Source organism: Crocodylus porosus, unplaced genomic scaffold, assembly GCF_001723895.1.
Source record: "Crocodylus porosus isolate Cpor-Errol unplaced genomic scaffold, CroPor_comp1, whole genome shotgun sequence".
In the NCBI taxonomy this organism is placed as follows: Eukaryota; Metazoa; Chordata; order Crocodylia; family Crocodylidae; genus Crocodylus; species Crocodylus porosus.
In genome coordinates, this window is record NW_017728927.1 from 4554372 (window position 1) to 4572279 (window position 17908).

Below are 17908 nucleotides of genomic sequence, written 5' to 3' on the forward strand. Positions count from 1 at the left end.
TGTGCATAGTTGTATGAAGCAAATGTCTTCTCATTCTAAATAAAATTCTCCTCCTTAGATCCATGGCTGCTTCGATCTAAAAGCCCTGTAGGTAACCCACAGCTTATTCAGTTCAGTAGAGAAGTGATTGATCTGCTTAAAAGCCAGCCATCCTGTATCATACCTGTCAGTAAATTCATCCCAACATATCACCATCACTTTGCAAAACAGTGCCGTGTGTCTGACTATGGGTATTCCAAGTTAATGGAGCTGCTGGAAGCAGTGCCTCATGTACTGCAAGTGAGTTAAATGCCACTCCTTTGTCTTGTTAAAATGTAAATTTGTATCTAGAATCAGCTCACTTAATTGCCAGTAATTGCCACTTTATGTAATAGACACTGTAATTGTTATCCTGTCATGTTTGCAAAGGAAATGGTTGGGCTTGGAGTCAGTTGTTTGGTTCTGGTGAGAGAATTGTCATAACTGTTTCTCTGTGCATGTGTGTGTATGTGTAGCGGGGGGGACATTTTTGGTTTTAATAAACTTCTAAATATATAAAGCTCTGTTAAGTTTAACTTGTGGCAGTGGAATTTTGAAGTCTACTTTAAGTTGTAGTTTATCTTCTGCTGCTGTATTTAGCTAGCTGTTTGCAGAATATATTAATTTGTGTTCAGTAATAAGACCAGGCAGAGCATCAGTATTACAGATTGGAACCATATGAGAGGTCTTCCTCCCCACCCCCTTATTAGGAACTTGCTTAGTCCCAGGGATACTCAGCTGGTCCTTCAGTATAGTATTTGTGGTAACATTAGCAGGGCTTTGGAAAAACTGTGCTAGTTGTGGAATTTTTAATAACCTATGCTAACCCCATGTAGCAGAAAAACTTAGCACACATCTCTGCCCGTGATTTGGCTATGAAGAAGTGTATGTAAATGTAGCATCTCATAGCCATATACTTGGCATACTGTTTTTACTTATGCTTCTCTTCTGTTCTTATTTACATTTCTAGCTAAATAGCTCAATATTATTATTATAAGCAGGGGTCCTGGTTTTCTCTCTTTAAAAATTGCAAATTCTCTGATTTAAAAACCTGTCATGGATTCTCTGATTTTAAAAACTCCCAATCCACAATTAAAATGAAATGCTGCTATATACATAAAATCAATTGAACACAACATTTTATTGATATATTTACAATTATAAAGCAATTTGGAAGCCTACTAATGCCTTAGTCACTATAAACAAATCAATTCTAAATACTTACAAATGTTGGCATTTGATTTTGGGTTTCTTTATCATGGAAAATCAGAGCTTCTCCTGCCTTCTTCACTTACCAGGATGTGGGTCCACCTGCAGCTGTTTGCCCCCCCACCCCCTCACAGCTTTGGTGATGCTGAGAAGCCCTGATATGCTGGTACCCTGCTCATGCCACTGCCCCTCACCCCAAACTCACAGGCCCCTGACCCTGCTGGTGCTCCTCACTCCCCACCCACAGCCCCCACCCTGCCAGAGGGGGCCCCCAGCTTCCAGGGCTACAAGGCCAGAGACACAGGACCACAACCCCCTGCTCCTGCCTCCAGCAGTGCCTGAGCCCCTGCTGCCGCCTATGGGAGGCAATGGCTGCTACAGCCCAGTGGAGTGTGGAGCCTGGCTCCCTCTCCCCCATGGGCATCGTGGCTGGAGCGGAGCCCGTGGGAGGTGGGGTGGGGCAGATGCAGGCTGGAGGCTCAGGGCTGCTCCCCTCCCCCTGGGGCCTCCACAGCCCAGCAGGCAGCACCCAGAATGGCAGGGCAGAGGTTGGTGCCATTGCTGGGAGCTCCTCACTGCCATGGCGAGGCACTCCCTGTCCACTAGGCAGCAGTGGGGGTGGTGGTACGGAGTTGTTCCCTGCTGCTGCCGGGCAGCCAGAGGGCACCTGCCATGGTGATGTAGGGCTCCCAGCACCAGCACCATGTCTCCCCACCCTGCTATGCCCTGCCATGCTGGGTCCCACTTGATGGAAGGCCCCAGGGGGAAGGCTGCAGGGCAGGAAACCCTGAGCCTGCAGCTGTCAGCCTGCATCTGCCTCCACCCCATGCACAGATCTGGAGGGCATGTGCCCCCCCCCCCCATGCCTTCCCAGGAGTGCATGCAGTGGCAGGGAGCCAACTGTGTCCCCCATCCCATCCCCCCTCTGCCCCCTGGACAAGCTGCCCTGCGGCTCCATCCTGCTCCCTGCCTGGGCCCTGCGACCAAATACTCCAGCCCTGGGCCTCAGGCCCCATGCATCACCCCAACTAGGCAGTGCTCCCAGCCCTAGCCCTGCACAACTTGCTTCCTCCCTCACTATGGGGGCCTCAGTCCCCCCTCCCGCCCCAGACTTACCTGCAGGGAGCTGTGTGAGCTGCTTTCCACGTTGCCTGGCTGCCATGTGCATGTGTGCGTGCACATGCATGTAGCGCCTTATACCTGATCGCTGCCCTCCTCCCGCTCCCCCCAGCCCCTTGCAGTCTGGAACTCTGTCAACCTGCAAGGAGAAACCTGACGTTTCCCTGACTATAAGGAGATGTTTGTGGCTTGGTTTCCATGCTCAAGTGTCTTTTTTTTATTTCTTTTTTAATCTTATAGATCCTTGGCATGGGCTCCAGACGCTTGTTGACCCTAACGCACAGGGCCCAAGTAAAACGTTTCACTCAAGATTTATTGAAACTTCTTAAATCCCAGGCCAGCAAACAAGTTATCGTGAGAGAATTCTTACAGGCTTATCACTGGTAAGTTGACTCTTGTCTTTAGCCACCTGTCAAAACATCTAGTCCATATTTTTAATTTAATTTTGTTCTAAAATACAATGTGTAATAGGGTTGAAGTTAGCATTCTCTGTAATAACGGACAATTGTAACATTATTTCTTTTTCACTCTTGTTTTATTTTTGAACTTGTCGAAAATCTGATGGACATCACTAGAATAAAATAAAAATATTACAACCTTTATAGAATTCAGTGTTGATTTACTTTAAAAATTAAATAAATTAAGTGCTTCATTTAATTGTTTGCTGCTTTTTAAATCAGGTTACTATGTTTTAACTTTTAATCCCTGAGAACATAATTTTAATATTGCTGTGAATATAGTTTTGTAAAGCAAATTTAGTCTGAGAGAGCATGTGCTATTGTGCACCTTTTTTGGGCTAAAAACCAAAAATGTTTCAGCCAAATTTTTTGACACACATATTGGGACAAATTCCAAGGGAGATCTTGCATTGCCAGTATTAAAATTCTATCTCCATTGTTCTTAGAATAACAGAGCCCTTTTTTTAGTAGGGAGCCTCAGCATTTAAAGGAAGATAGGAAATAGCAGTTTAATGTATGCCTTTATGAAACTAGTATGTGAGCGTTTGTCAGTTAACATTTTCTTGTATTACAAAAAAAAAAAAAGCATTTCTTTCCCTAAAAAGCTACTAAAGTTTTTTCTCTATTATAGTTTCAGGGTTTTATTGGCAAGTCTTACACCTGAAAGTGTGAATGTGCATTATGCACATTCTTCTGAGGGATTCCTTGGCAGGGATTCTACATTACTGTATAGAACAGTGCAGGCCAACCTTTTTGGCAGGTGTGCTGCAGATCAGCCCTGCACCATGCCCCAAAGCAGCTCCAATCCCATTCTTCTGCCCAATCAGCTGTTCTTCTTTCTGTTCCCTTCTCTGCGCTTCCTGCCCAGTGTGGTGCTCTGCTTTCTGCTTCATGCACTATTTGCCACAGTGCTGCCTGTGCCATGTGCCACCCAAAGGCAGCCTGTGGCATGTGTTGCAAGTTGCTTGTGGATTTGCTCCCAATGGGAACAACCTGCTACAGGGCTGCCCCTGCCCTGCTCTGCCCCCCTGCAGCAGCCAGGGGGAGCTCCAGGCTCCCCCTCGATGGTAACCGGGCAGGGAAGCAGGGCCAGTCCCCATGTGGATGGGGCCAGGCTGGAGCTGGAACTGTCTCTTGGCCCCATACACATCAGAAGGGGTCCTGATGTGCATGGGACTAGGAGACAGATGCTGCTACAGACCTGTCCTGTCCCGTGCACACGGGGACGAGCTCTGTACCTAGTGGGACTTCCCAACGCAGCGCAGGGCTGGCTGGGAACTATCCTGTTCTGGGGCAGGTCCCAGCCAGCTCTGGGGTGGGTGGGGAATCCTCCTCGTGCAGGCGCCTCCTAGCCCCAGCTCCACAAGTGGAGTAGGGGCTGGGACATTGCTCCCTGCCTCCACCACCTACCTATTTTTTATTTGTATTAGTCTGAGGTTGGTACATACAACCTGATTCTCTTCCCCATGCATCTCTAGTTTTAGATTGTTCATGAAATAATCATGGTTTATGATGTGTTGATGTTACTGGCAGTATGAACATATTTCTTAAGTTCATTGAGAGTTAGGGTTTTCTTCTGCTGATTCCAATTTTATAGGTGGAAACCAACTGTTGTTTTGCCATTTTACTGACCGATGTAAAATTATTCTTTACTTGCTTTACAATTAAATTGCATATAGGTGTTTCTCTAAAGATTGGGATGTTACTGAATATGGAGTATGCGAGTTGGTGGATGTAATAGCAGAAATTCCAGATACAACCATCTGTTTGTCTCAGCAGGACAATGAAATGGTAATATGCATTCCCAAAAGAGGTACAGCTTTAAACTTTTTTTCTTTTTGCGATTGTCCAATAGATTATTTTCATACACTTAAGCTCTTTGGCTAACATAAATCAGAATAGAAGTGTTGTCTTTCTCTCAGGGCTACTTTTTGGGTCCTGTACTCATTGTAGAAGTTAAATGATACCTTTCCTATCATAACTCTGTATCTGAGATGCTTGTATAGAAAATTTTCCCTTTACATTACTAGACTGAAATTAACGTTATGCTATTACTGTCATGTTCTTGTATCAGTTTTAGCAAGTAGCATCAAGTGTAGTTGAATTTTGTTTGAAAGATGGCTAGATAAGTCTGTCTGTTTTAGTAATCAGTTTTTTTGGTTGCCTCCACTTTACCAAAGAACAGTTGGAAACTATCTGAAATAATCATGTGAAGCTCTGTAGAGATTTACTATAAGAATAAAGACTTCTTCCAATAAGGAAATAATGGCTTGTGACCAGCAATAATTAATTTTTACTCTCCAATCAGCCACAACCACATTTTGTTTGTAGGCCTTGTTTCATATGACTCCACAAAAAATTTGGCGTACTTCATTCAGGTGTTTCTTTTATTTTTAGAACGCACTCAAGAAGAAGTGGAAAGAACAAAACAGTTCTCCAAGGAGGTAGTTGACTTGCTGCGTCATCAACCTCATTTCCGAATGCCTTTTAATAAATTTATTCCTTCTTACCACCACCACTTTGGCCGTCAATGCAAACTTGCTTATTATGGGTTTACTAAACTCCTTGAACTCTTTGAAGCCATACCAGATGTCTTACAAGTAAGTCTGACAATTCCAGGGTTTAAGTACTTTTCATATCTCATTCGTCAAGCTGGTTTTTTTGCCTTCATCAAGAACTATTTTTGGTAGCTTACTACACTGCGTGTTGTGAATTGTATTACTTGCCTATGGCCCTACTTTACTAAATACATCTGATCCTCCCTATTTTTTTATAATCTTTAAGTAGTTTAAACTGGTTTTTATACGTTGAATTTAACACATTTACTTTCTGTATTTCTCTTAATTTAGTCTGTAGATCTACATTCAATCAACATTTTAAGCCCAACTTAACCAGGTGTCCTTTTAGGACTTCCTTTCAGTTCTACTTGTTTTGTAGATCCTCTTTGCAAGGTAGCTGAATATTTATGTAAAATAAAGAATACATACCTTAGTTTCTTGCATACAACGTGCCCCCAAATAATACACAACTTGTTTTTAAAAGACAGAATGCCGGGGCAGGAGGGGAGAAATAGCTGTGTAAAGCAAGAACAGGGCCTGATCTTTAGCTGACTCACCGTCCCTTTCCTGCGTAACCAAAAAGAAATCCCTAGCTGCTGCTGAGCACTGGTCTCCCTAGGCGGACCTATGATTTTAAAAAGAGCTAAGAAGTTTGTGATAAACAGCTAAAGAGGGTGTGAAATGAAGACAGGAGTGCTAGTGGACAAATTTCCATAAGAAAGATTCGTTTGATCAGTGGAACATCAAGACCATTAAAAAGGGGAGACTACCATTAACACCTGCAAAGTGAAAAACAAAGGCTTCCTGTAGCAGCCCAGGTATTATTACTGTTCCGTGTAGAGCAGGAATCAAACCAGGTTGCCTCCAATTCTAAGCAAAAAATCAGCTTCTCCACTTAAGAGACGCACCTGATTTTAGGTTGCATGTTGTGTGAGAAAATACCCTCTCTTTTCCCATTGTTGTTACTACTGCTAATTACAGCTTGGAGTTTTTGCTCAGTTTTTTTTTTTTAAAAGTATATTTTCTTTTAGGTATTAGAATGTGGAGAGGAAAAAATTCTTACACTCACAGAGGTGGAACGAGTCAAAGCTCTTGCAGCCCAGTTGGTTAAACTGCTGCGGTCTCAGAAGGATAACTGTCTTATGATGACTGATTTACTTACAGAATACAGTAAAACATTTGGTTACGCATTGCGTCTTCATGACTATGATGTCAGCTCAGTTCCAGCTTTAATGCAAAAACTTTGCCATGTTGTAAAGGTAAATATTTTTGGCGTGCCTTTCTTTTAAAAAGAGCATAAATGTCATGTTAAGGCAGGAAGGTATGTCAGGTTTTCCAGTGGAAGGGTGTAGATGGGTGGACGTGTGTATGTGCAGACAGACTTGACAATCAAAATCTTTCCAAGTGAAATGAAACATTTTGGGCACATGAGTAGCACAGATTCGTATTAACCTTTTTTTATACGTCTCTTTTTTTTTCCAGGTTGGTGACACAGAATCTGGCAAACAGATTCAGCTGATAAATAGAAAATCTCTTCGGACTCTGACTGCACAACTGCTGGTGTTGCTGATGTCTTGGAATGGCACCTCCTTTCTTTCTGTTGACCAGCTGAAAAGGCATTATGAAACTATCCACAGTACTCCCCTTAATCCATGTGAATATGGATTTATGACTTTGACTGAACTGCTAAAGAGTCTGCCTTATTTAGTGGAGGTATAGAAGTTGATTTGGTTTGATTTTAAGTTGCTTACCTTTATTTGTGACTTATAGTCTGTACTGTCAGAAACTCTTGTACTGTCAGAAAACTGTATGACTAAAAAGTCTGTACACTCTTTATTTTTCTTTTACGCAGGTTTTTACTGATGATGCAGAAGAAGACTACGTGAAACTTACTTATCTATATACGTTTGCAAAGAATGTAAGGTCCTTGCTTCATACCTATCATTATCAGCAGATCTTCCTTCATGAGTTTCCCACAGCCTATAGTAAATATACAGGAGAAGTATTGCAGCCTAAGGCATATGGCTATAATAGTCTAGAAGAACTCTTGGGAGCAATTCCACAGGTATGAAGAATTTTTACATTGTTAAGATTTGATTGGCTTAGAATAGCTTTTTAAAGCTTTTCATCAAAACAGTAGACAGTTGAAGTTCTGTCCTGCTGTTAAGTGCTGAACTCTTAATTAAGCAGATGAGGGCGTTACTCTCCCTAGGGCACTTTTACATGTGCTCCTTATGTAGCACCGGGCACTTTTAATTAGCGAGCCGTGTTATTTAAAAGCGCCCGGCGCTGCATCTGGTATAAGTGGCACAACGCGTGTCAGCATTGAAAATGGCAGCAGTGCACATTAAACATGTTTTAGTTCAGCACACTGCTCACCATTTTCTCAGCACTACATGCACTGTGCCACTTACACACCTGGGGCTGACTTAGCACCAGGGGTGTCAATTTACATGCTCCAGCAGACTCAATTACTTAAGATTTGCTTCGATGCACTGAATTTCCAGTGCACTGGAGCTGACTTGCCGCAAGTGTGTAAGTGCCCTTAGAATTCAGCCCAGGGAAAGGATTTTTAAGGTGGCGGGTGACTCTAAGTAGGGTGTTTGCTTACAGCGCAGCTCTATCCCACTGCTAGTACAAATAAACAGACTCGTTACTTAACTGGAAACCACAAGAATATATTAACAGACAACCACAACAACAACAATTACATACAAAAATTATAATACGGTGGTAAGAAAACAATGAGAACAGTATGCAGACTTCAGTCCGTGTACTCCAAACAGTGTTGCAGCTTACATACGCATACAGAGAGCTTAGCTGTTACTTGCTCTCGGGCCATGGCCTTTAAGTAAGAAATGTGAGGATTCCCCCCACCTCCCCAGAAGACTTTTCACATCTCCAGGATACTTTTTCTCCTTTTACAAAAGGAACAGGTGACACTTTATCATACAGGTGTTGCTCAATGGGCAAATCCCAAAGTGATTGCTGGGGAGCCTTGTTCCACCCAGGCTAAACACAACTCCAAGCATTCCACAGACACTCGCACAAAAAACCACTCTTAATCTCTCACATTTTCAAAATCACTAGACTCAAGAACTCACACCAGACTCTCACACTCGAATCACGCACAGCAAAAGCTCATGTGACATGGACACGGACATGGACACAAGCTCAGGCCCTTTTATATCTCAAAATCTTATCACATTCATGGTCCAGTCATATCTCTAGGGCACATCGCTCAACTGCTCATCCGGCTGGTGCATATGTCAAACTAATCAATCTTCACATTTGAAGCCAATTGTTGTCCATCTTGCTTCAGAAGATGTTAATCACCTTTTTGGTGCCAAAATTCCTGTCACCAGAAATCACATGCTTAATATATGTAACTAGGTCAGTACTTAGAGGTGGCAACTTCATTGGTTCCTGAACCTTCATAAACTTCATTCAATGCGCATGTGTTGGACTCAAACTTCTTAACATATGTCACTTTCGGATAGGTCAGTGGATGGATCTAGCATGATCTGCTAAAATAGTTTCAAAGAGTACACCTAGACATACTACTTATTTGTGCATTTATGTCTTTGGCTTAGTTCATGGCTCTAAGCTTCGCTTCAGATAAACCCACCTTTTTCTTTTTAGAGAGTTGGGGGTTTTTTAAACTACTTTTTAATTGGTTTTGAAAATGTGGCATCATGCATCCTATCTAGCTGTCTTGCACATTTTCCCCATTTGTCAAGCCAAAACTTTATTTTAGTGTGAGTAGCTGTGTAAGTTGATTTTGCTTTTCTTTAGAAATGTTGTCCAAGCTAAAATGAGTGAAAAGTAGGGAGGAGATATTGAGATTTAATGGAGATGCTCTTGTTGAATTCTACTTTTGTCTCTAATAGGTGGTCTGGATAAAAGGACATGGTCATAAGAGAATTGTAGTACTAAAGAATGACATGAAAAGTAAGGAAGTTTGATTTATTTTTTTTAATTTTATATAAAGTAATTATTATGCTAATGGTAAATTGGCTTTTATAAGAGATAATCTCAGGCAAATAAACTTGATGTTTTGCAGCTCGTTTTAGTTCACCCAGTTTTTCCCCTGCTGATTATGTGGATGATCATGGAAATCAATTTGCTGATCATAATGAACATATGGAGATTCCAGGATCCTCTGCATCAATGGAACTAAAACTAGGAACACCTACCAATGGTAACACTAAGTTAATTTATATAATAAAATTATTCAGTGTTTGGGAAATATGCTGAAAGCCAAGCAGCATGGGGAAAGTTGTATGACTTGGAAGTTCTTTTAAATGACAGAATTATAGACATTTAACTTTTGAAGCTCTCAGAGCTCTTCCTCCAAAGGCAGGTGAATATATTTTGGTTTTTGTCCCTTTTATTCCTTAGCCATACCCTGATCAGTTTACATTTTTTTGACCAGGCAAAGTAATTCTTGCATGAATTGGATATTCACAATTACATCCTGGGTTTAATCCCTAAATCCTTGTCAATTTGGCTGCGTAGTTGACACTTGCCAATTATGACCAAGTACTGTGTAGACTTGCTTCTAAATATTTAAAATTGGAAACGTATTTGAAGTTGGGGAGATTTTAAAAGATCTTCCTCCTGTTTCTGCAGTTACTAATCAAACTGAGCAAGAACTTCTTTGCCTCACACATACGTCCCCTATTGACCTCTTGTGTGAGCCAGTTCCTTCATGTTTACCTTCTCCACAACTGAGACCTGATCCAGTGATTCTCGAGTCTGCTGACCTCATTCAGTTTGAAGAGCGTCCCCCACCTCTCTCTGGTATGTTAATAGCTTCAAGATACTTGCCCACATAGTCAAACTGGGCTTCTGATAATCATAATTTGAAATGGCACACCAAGTAAGTTCTCCTGGCTGGATGAGGGTGGGTTGTAGAAGGGGTGTTGCTTCATATTCATTATACTTTTATACGAGAGTCATCCTTCTGAAAGTATGAAAGCGTTCTTGTGTGCTAAATTCATAGGAACTGCTTCGATTCCGTTCTAAAATGCAGTTGCCTTTTATAGTGGCAGCAGTTTTCTCAAACCTTGTGAAATGATAACTGAAGGGACATTACAGTTCTTCAGAGTATTAAAAAGCTTTAATGTGTGAGACAAGAACTAGACCAACACAGTAAGTTAATATTAGATGCCAAAACTAAATGTATCAAAAGCAGTTGAGCACTGAAACAAATTATCCTTGTTTTTAGAACCAAGTTCTAGTCCTGCACCCTCACAGACATCATCTAGTTCTTTTATTGTGGGTCCTGTAAACCAGTTTTTGAAAGCAAAATATCTATAAATAATTCAAATGATTTGTTTGTTTGTTTTTAGAAATTATGATTTTAACTGAAGAAGAAAAACAGAGGATCATCACCACCCCAGTAGCGCAAGAATTGCCCCACAGCTCTGTAGTACCTGCAGCCACAGAGAATACTTCAGTGCCTCCCAGTCAGTCTTCTGAAACCCAACTTAGCAAGGAAGCAATGGACAGCCCAGCCAAAAAACAACACAAAAATAAAGTAAAATTGGCAGCAAATTTTTCACTTGCACCTGTAACCAAGCTTTAAATTTTTCTTCTAGTGTGAAAGACAAATGCTGTTGGACTCTGCACAAAATAAAGCTAACTGCTAGCCCTTATGTATTTTAATGAGGAGGACTAGAAGAGTCACTTAGTTTGTATTTAGATGCATTCTGTGAAGATTTTTGTTTCTTTTACACTGAACACAGCTGTCAGCAGGGCAGACTTTTTTATTATTTTGAAAAAAAATATTTCCAGCATTCATTAAATTATTCTTAAAATTTTACAGTTTTTTTCATAAACTGGTGGTGTTCAGTAAAACAAAATAGAAACTCAACTAGAATGGAATGGATTTTATTTTCTTTAAGCCTCGGTGGTGTAATCCTACATGTAGCATATTATATTCTATAGGATGTTGCTTACTGGTATTGTTTCAGACAGTATTAATAAAATGCATGATCTGTCTTTCAGAAGACCATTGAACAAATATAACTTGCTGGACTGGAATGAGTGAGCAGTTACTGATTGTACTAAGGCGGGGAAATTTGTTATTCGCAATTTGGTGACTTGTAATTGCATTGTGAAACCTTTCATGTAAGATGCCTGTAGAAGGTTATATGGATTTTTTGGAAGATTTGTTTTAAATGTTTTCAGTAACTTTCATTCTGTTTAGGAGCTTTCTAGGAAGTTGAGGATGTTTTAAGCTTCCCTTTTATGTTTAATTCTGGTTTGTCAGGAATTAGGTTAAGGAAAGAAAAGATTGTCTTGGTGTCATAAGTTTAAGGTAGAATAAAGACACACTGTTATTGTGTCTAGAAATGAAGTTACTAGAAAGATTCCAATATTTCTAAAATATGCATTTAATGCATAAATTATGGATCATAGAGGTGATATAAAGTGCTTTAAGATGGAATGATTGATGCTATTTCCACTTGCAAGGAAAGCTCTAGCTGTGGAATTGCCAAGGTTGTTCTGCTTAACCTTGTTTTTCTATTTTTTTAAGCATGTTGATAAATGGGAAGCTTACTCTGTTGCGCCGTTTTTTAACTGTGTCTGTTTTTATTCAAAAACTTACTCCTAGTATTGGAAGCATTTTGTTTTTCTCCCCTGTTTCTTTTTTTTGTGGTACTCTGTGGGCTTTTGGAATGTCCAGCCATTGCAAAGGAGGTAAGCCAGTGGGATGACCTTTTATTTCTAGTTAGCTGAAATGCCCAGTGAAGGGAGGCTTTATACCCATTTTGGGTAACCTCGGCATTTACAATGGATTGTATTTGCCAGGCAAAGAATACATTTGAAAGAACCTATGTGCAAAGGTTTACCACTGGTCGAATGGCTTCTGTTTTTGAGATGTGTTATTTGTAACTTGTAGAGATGGAAAGTGGCTCCAGTTTCATAGCCAGCAATTGAAAATGCCACTAAATAATGGCTATAAACAGAATTTTACAAGTTAGATTTTGTTAAAAATCTTTTAAATATAGCCACTATTACCAATACTAAATGTATAGCCATTGTGAATGCAGAGAAACACTTGGAAGTTTTTCTGAGCATTTTGGCAGTATTTGAGTCCGTACTTAAACCTCTACAGATGTAGTGTTATTGAAAGCAAAATATAGCCTTTTTTTAGAATGCTTTTAATGATTTCAGGAATGGAATGTGAGAACATCTGCTGTTACCTTGCACAGCTTTCTTAAGGTTAACTCTGATCATTTAGATGTCTGTTTCAGTAGCAAGTACAAAAAAACCCTGTAAAATGTATTTTGCAAGATGCAATTACAAGTCATCCAAAGTACTAAGTGGAACCAGATTCTTGATTCTATGGAGGAAAAATTGGAGTATGACTCTGCACTATTTGTTTGTGAATGTGGTGGTTATGCCATTTATGGAGATCAGCACATTTTTTTCTGGATTCATGTGTAATTCTGATTTAAATTGCTGTTTGAGAGTAATAGAATAAAACTTTTGAGAAGTTGTGTTCATAGTCTGAGAAAATAACCAATTGAATTGCAATATATATTTTTCTTATCCAAAAGGTTAAATGAATGATGTGACTTACTGATTCAAAAGAATTAGGACCATGAAACTCTTTGATTTTCAAATTAAATATACAAATTCAGATTCCTGTCCGTTTTAAAAAGTCACTGAAGTCCTCAGTTTATGCACTATCTCGTAGAGGTGGGGGTGGGAGAAAGGGAGGGAAGGGAAGAAAATTGTTTTTCTTAGCTGTCTACTTTGTTTGGACATTTTCTTTTGTGGCTCAAGTGCTGTTTTGTGTGTTGGGACCAAACAAACAGTTCTGTCAATAAAATTTTCAAGCAAGCATAAAACTTTTGCCTTATTTACTGAAAGGGGAAGTGAAGAAATCCTAGAATTCCTGTTTGATTCTGTTCCTTTCCTGCACCCACAACAAATGCCGTCATCCAAGCAGAATAAATAAATCACTATTTTCTTTATTATTATTGTTTTTAAATCTAAAACCAGCAGTAACTCTAAATTCCAGGGGCACATTTTTAAACAAATGCTTCCTTCAGTTCCTGCAGCTCAAATCATGCAATGTTCTTTCAGTTGATTTTTACCTAGCATTGATCCAGAAGTATGGAGAGGGAACAAAAAGTGTTCCCTCTCCATTATCTAAGGCTGGGGAGGCAGGAAGGGAAGAGTAAATGAAATGAAAAACTGGGTGTGATGTAAAATTAAAAGATGTGGCAAAGTAGTAGAGTTTTCAGTGAAGCCAAAGGGAATTAGCCCAAGTCCCTCTGTGTTTTAAATTAAATGATGCTGGTGAAAGCGAGTGCACAGGCTCGCTCTCAACTAAATGAGTGCTTCCAGTGTCCCTCATTATGCAGTAGTCACAGGATCTCACGTACAGCCCTTGTAAACTTGCTTGAGGTGCTGGAGTGCCTGCCTGCTGTGCAGCACTCTGAATGCCAGACCTCAGCTACTTCAGGAGCCGTTTCGAGATCAGCTAGACAGTCCTGAAGGTTGGTATAAATGTGACTCAGTGGAGGCAGCCACAGCAGGGTGATGACACAGCAAGTGTCGGTTGCATTGTTCCCAGTTGTGCCTGGGCCGTGAGAGCACGGCCTGCCCAGGCTGTGGCTGCAGGGGCCGTGGTCCCCCTGCTCCGGACCAAAGCACTTTTCTGTCATCATTCGTCCCCTTTTAGCTGCTGCTTCTTGCCTAGAAGCGTCACTGAAGTGAAGTGCCAATTCCTCCTGCCATGAAACCCAGTATCACTCAGTGCAGAGCAGTGACCCTGTGCTTTGGACAGGTCCCTCGGGGGCCCCCACACAAGAAGGTACGTGTCTGCTGGTACCCAGGTGTTGTTCTCCCCACAGAGTTGCTGAGCTGGGCTTCTCTCTCCATTACAGCTTGCTGGATCGTTTCAGCTGTAGGTAACATCTGCCCTTATCAACTGATTTCTTATCTCCTTATTTACAGAGCAAAATAGCTCAAAGACACTTGAACTTCTATTAAGTGGTGTTTGTAATAGTTTCCCAGTTGAATGCTTCTTCCTGCCTTTGGTCCAGACTGCAGGTTTCTCCCTCTTACGCAGGGGACTCCTTACTGAAAGCTTGACTGAGAAGGAATTTATAGCGCCATACAAAGTTGCTTTCATATTTTTTAAGTCACCGGTGATAAACAGACTATTGCCTATAGTTAATGTTGTTTCTGAGATGTAATATTTTTCTGCTATATAGTTTGTAGTCATTGGGGGTTTTTTTTCCAGTCTTTCCCTGCACATGTTCAAACATTTTTTTTGCATCTTTTTCAGATTTTGGGCATTTTCTTCCAATTTTACTCCTACTGTGAAGGTATAAATACAGTAAAGAGAAATACTTTAGAAATCATAACTTCAGCATCAGCATCTCTAATACTACACATACGCCTGATCGGTTTCCTTTCTATTGGTGTACCATAGGATTTACTGCAACAGTTAACTGAGCTACCTCTGAAGGATCATCCCCTGGCACTTATCATGGATTTGGAGTCTAGCACTGTTGGTCACTTTAAGCTCTATTGGATACTCCTGTTTTTCCCCATTCCCCTGCTTTTTAGTTGGAAGTCATGTCATTCCACTGGGACCCATTATGTTTTTCGAGAGGAAAAAGAAAATTTTCTTCCTCTTTCTGGTGTTATTTCTTCGCCACTGAGAATATTAAGGTTCTCCCAAAAAGGTTAGTTCCATCTAATGGAACCAAGCAAAAAATGATATGCTTTCTTTCCGGGAGCATTTGGTGGACTTATTATGATTGGAAGCCATGTGATCTTGAAAGAGGAGGACAGACGTACTTTCTGGGTCTTTTGATTGTGGTAGCAATTAAGGCTGTGCAAAATTTTGCCAGCAGTTCCATTTTGACTCATTTTGAGCTCAAAACAGCAAAATCAAAACAAAGCAGAGAGCTTCGAAACAGCCTCCATACAAAACGAGGCAAGTTGAAAGTTTCAAACTTTTTTAAATGTTTCAAGTTTCGAAGCTCAGGCTGGGCTTACCTGCAGGGAAATGGAAACTAAAGTAAGGAAGGGGAAGGGGAAGGGGGTGGGGAGGAGTGCTCTCATATTGACTATGTAGCTGGCCAGTGACTGTCACCCTTCCCTGAGGTCTCTTCCAATCCCCATGCTCTGGGGCGGGGATGAAAAAACTGCAGAAAAGGCAGCATTGTTTGAACTGCCCTGCTTTCTGCCCTGGTAGCAGTTGAGTGAAGGCGTACCTTAGCGCACACGCAGTGTCACCCACCCAAGTCATGCGTTTTGCCTGTCAGCAGCTAGAGGTGCAGGGCCCCAGAACCAGAAGCCGTGCACCCATCTTGACAGCCGGCAGGCTCTGTCGCCGCAGCAGAGGCTAGCGTGCCTGCAGTTTCAACCCTGCATCATGTGACATGAGTTTTTTTGCTTTCAAGATTTTGAGGTGCAGTTTCCCTGGAACTCCGCCTATCTCCTTGAAACTTAGCAGGCTTCATGCCCTCAGAAGGGGCTACCATTCCTGCAAGTTTCATCCAAATCAAGCCAGAAATAACAAAGTTACAGGCTGTTTGGAGCTTCCCCATTATAGCCTATGGGCGAAATGTTGAAACAGTGACAGTTTCGACAAAACAAAATGGGACAGTAGTTTTGAATTGAAATGAAATTGGAAACAGAACGCTGTTCCATTGAAAATTGGAAGCAGACCAGTGCTATTTCGCACAGCCCTAGTAGCAATGTACTAACAGGCATCCTTTAATTTACCTCTTCAAACATGAGACCGGGAGTAAGTTAGGCCAGGATCTCCCACAAAGGCACAGGGACTGGGTTCAACATCCTTATGAGAGAGGGGATATAATTATATAGGCCTGTAAACTATTTCTGACTGCTGAAGGCCTTGGGCAAGTGTTGAGGGGGGCTAACCTTATTCGTTAGTAAACTAAAGGGACTTGGAGAAGACCTCCAGAGAGCTAGCAAAATTGGCTTCTGGGAAAATATTTAAGAAAACTATTTATGCCTGCGGGCTAAGATGACAAAAGGCAGAGAGAAGTCTAAAATTGGAGAGAATGGAGATTTTTTTGTGTGGTATGTGGGGGCTGTAGAAGTAATTAGGTTGAAAAGGAAAATTAGACTTACTATAAGGAAAAACTTCCTGAAAACAACTCTTAAAAGCTTACTTGGAAATTTTACAACCTTACAAAAACCCTAGAAAATGTTCCAGAGGAGTACAGGTATCTACATAAACATGACTTTTCCACCCTTTCAAAAGCCACAAGCAAGGAAACAGGTGGTTTGTACTCCTGGGCTTTGTGTCCTGTTCTCGTGGTAATATTAGGAAGCTGTTCTAGGCCCTGGTGCTAGGCAGTGAAGTATATGGATTGTCTCTTTAGCTCGTGCAGTGAGTACTTCAGGATATCTTTCAAGTGATCTTACCAGTCTTTGATCTTAACAGTTAAGCAGAGTTTTTTAAACAGATCTGTGTGTCCTTTTTCACCAGTCAGGATTTTGAAGCACATACTTCAACTGCAGTCCTGCACTGCTGTGCATCAGTCATAGTTCTTTTGGGCAACCGTTACTAGTTCAGAACTTGAACAGAAGTGAAACAGCATTGAGCACTGATCTCAGGCACCCACTGACAGAAATAAGGTCTCTTCCCCCCTGGGAGGTTGAAGGAAGAAAAGATGCATCAGCTTCTACAATATGTTCTGAATTGGAAACAGATTAGCTTTACTTTTAACAGCTTTTGAACCTGTGCTATAAGCAAAGGGTCTTCCTGTGGCCAGCTGGTGTATGAAATTTCCTTTTATGCTGCATGAAACTTCCTTTTATGCCACCTTGAATTAGCCCCTTGTTCTTTATTGCATGAGAGAGTGAAGTGTCTACTTTTATGTTACTCTATTTCAGACTCTGCATAGAGCTCATATATGCATTAGCATATACCTTGGAGATTTCTGTGCCTACTGCAATCAGCCTGCCAGGCTGGCCTGAAACAGCATACAAAAAGGAACTCAGCCAACAAGTCTCTTTTGTGTGAGAAGGGAACTAAGATTACAAAATATTTTGTCATTGGTGTAGGTAGGATCTTTAAGCACAAGGAATTTTGGAATTGGCTGCAGTCATCTCTGGTGGTTTGAGTTTTCTTGAGCTCAAAAACAACAATCACCTGGGAAACCAAAACCCTACAGCGTTGGCACTGGATTTATGACTCAGATACCTTGTTCTGCACAGACCTAAACCTTCAGACCAACCACGACTTCTTCCATTCGATAATAGGCAAATTGTATTGATATACAGTGATAGCAGATAAGAATAATCCATTCAAGGCAAACAATTTTATATCTACCAGTCCAAAGTCTGTACTAGAAGAAAGGTACATCTGGCCAGTACATGAGCATCCCTCTGTGGTTCTTTCTTGAATGTCAGCAGTCTGAAGGCCAAGGGCCAAGGCCCACTCCCCTGCCACTGGGGTGCATGAGACAGGCTAGTGGTATGCCTTCTGTCCATGGTGGCCATGGGCATCCTCTATGGAGACTTTTTGCTGCGCTG

The 17908-nt window shown here is 41.2% G+C and overlaps 1 protein-coding gene across 3 annotated transcripts in view; it reads left to right on the forward strand.

Moving 5' to 3' along the window:
* Positions 1 to 13227, forward strand: part of KIAA0430 (KIAA0430 ortholog) — a 33190-nt gene extending 19963 nt beyond the window's left edge. For all 3 annotated transcript variants that reach the window (XM_019541797.1, XM_019541800.1, XM_019541799.1), the window contains exons 16-26: positions 59 to 279; positions 2587 to 2729; positions 4484 to 4617; positions 5202 to 5404; positions 6394 to 6621; positions 6845 to 7075; positions 7215 to 7427; positions 9253 to 9313; positions 9426 to 9563; positions 9995 to 10165; positions 10717 to 13227. In XM_019541797.1, coding sequence (XP_019397342.1) covers positions 59 to 279; positions 2587 to 2729; positions 4484 to 4617; positions 5202 to 5404; positions 6394 to 6621; positions 6845 to 7075; positions 7215 to 7427; positions 9253 to 9313; positions 9426 to 9563; positions 9995 to 10165; positions 10717 to 10952 — 1979 coding nt within the window. In that variant the 3' untranslated portion in view covers positions 10953 to 13227. The remainder of the gene's footprint in view (positions 1 to 58; positions 280 to 2586; positions 2730 to 4483; positions 4618 to 5201; positions 5405 to 6393; positions 6622 to 6844; positions 7076 to 7214; positions 7428 to 9252; positions 9314 to 9425; positions 9564 to 9994; positions 10166 to 10716) is intronic.
* The last annotated feature ends 4681 nt before the right edge of the window (positions 13228 to 17908 follow it).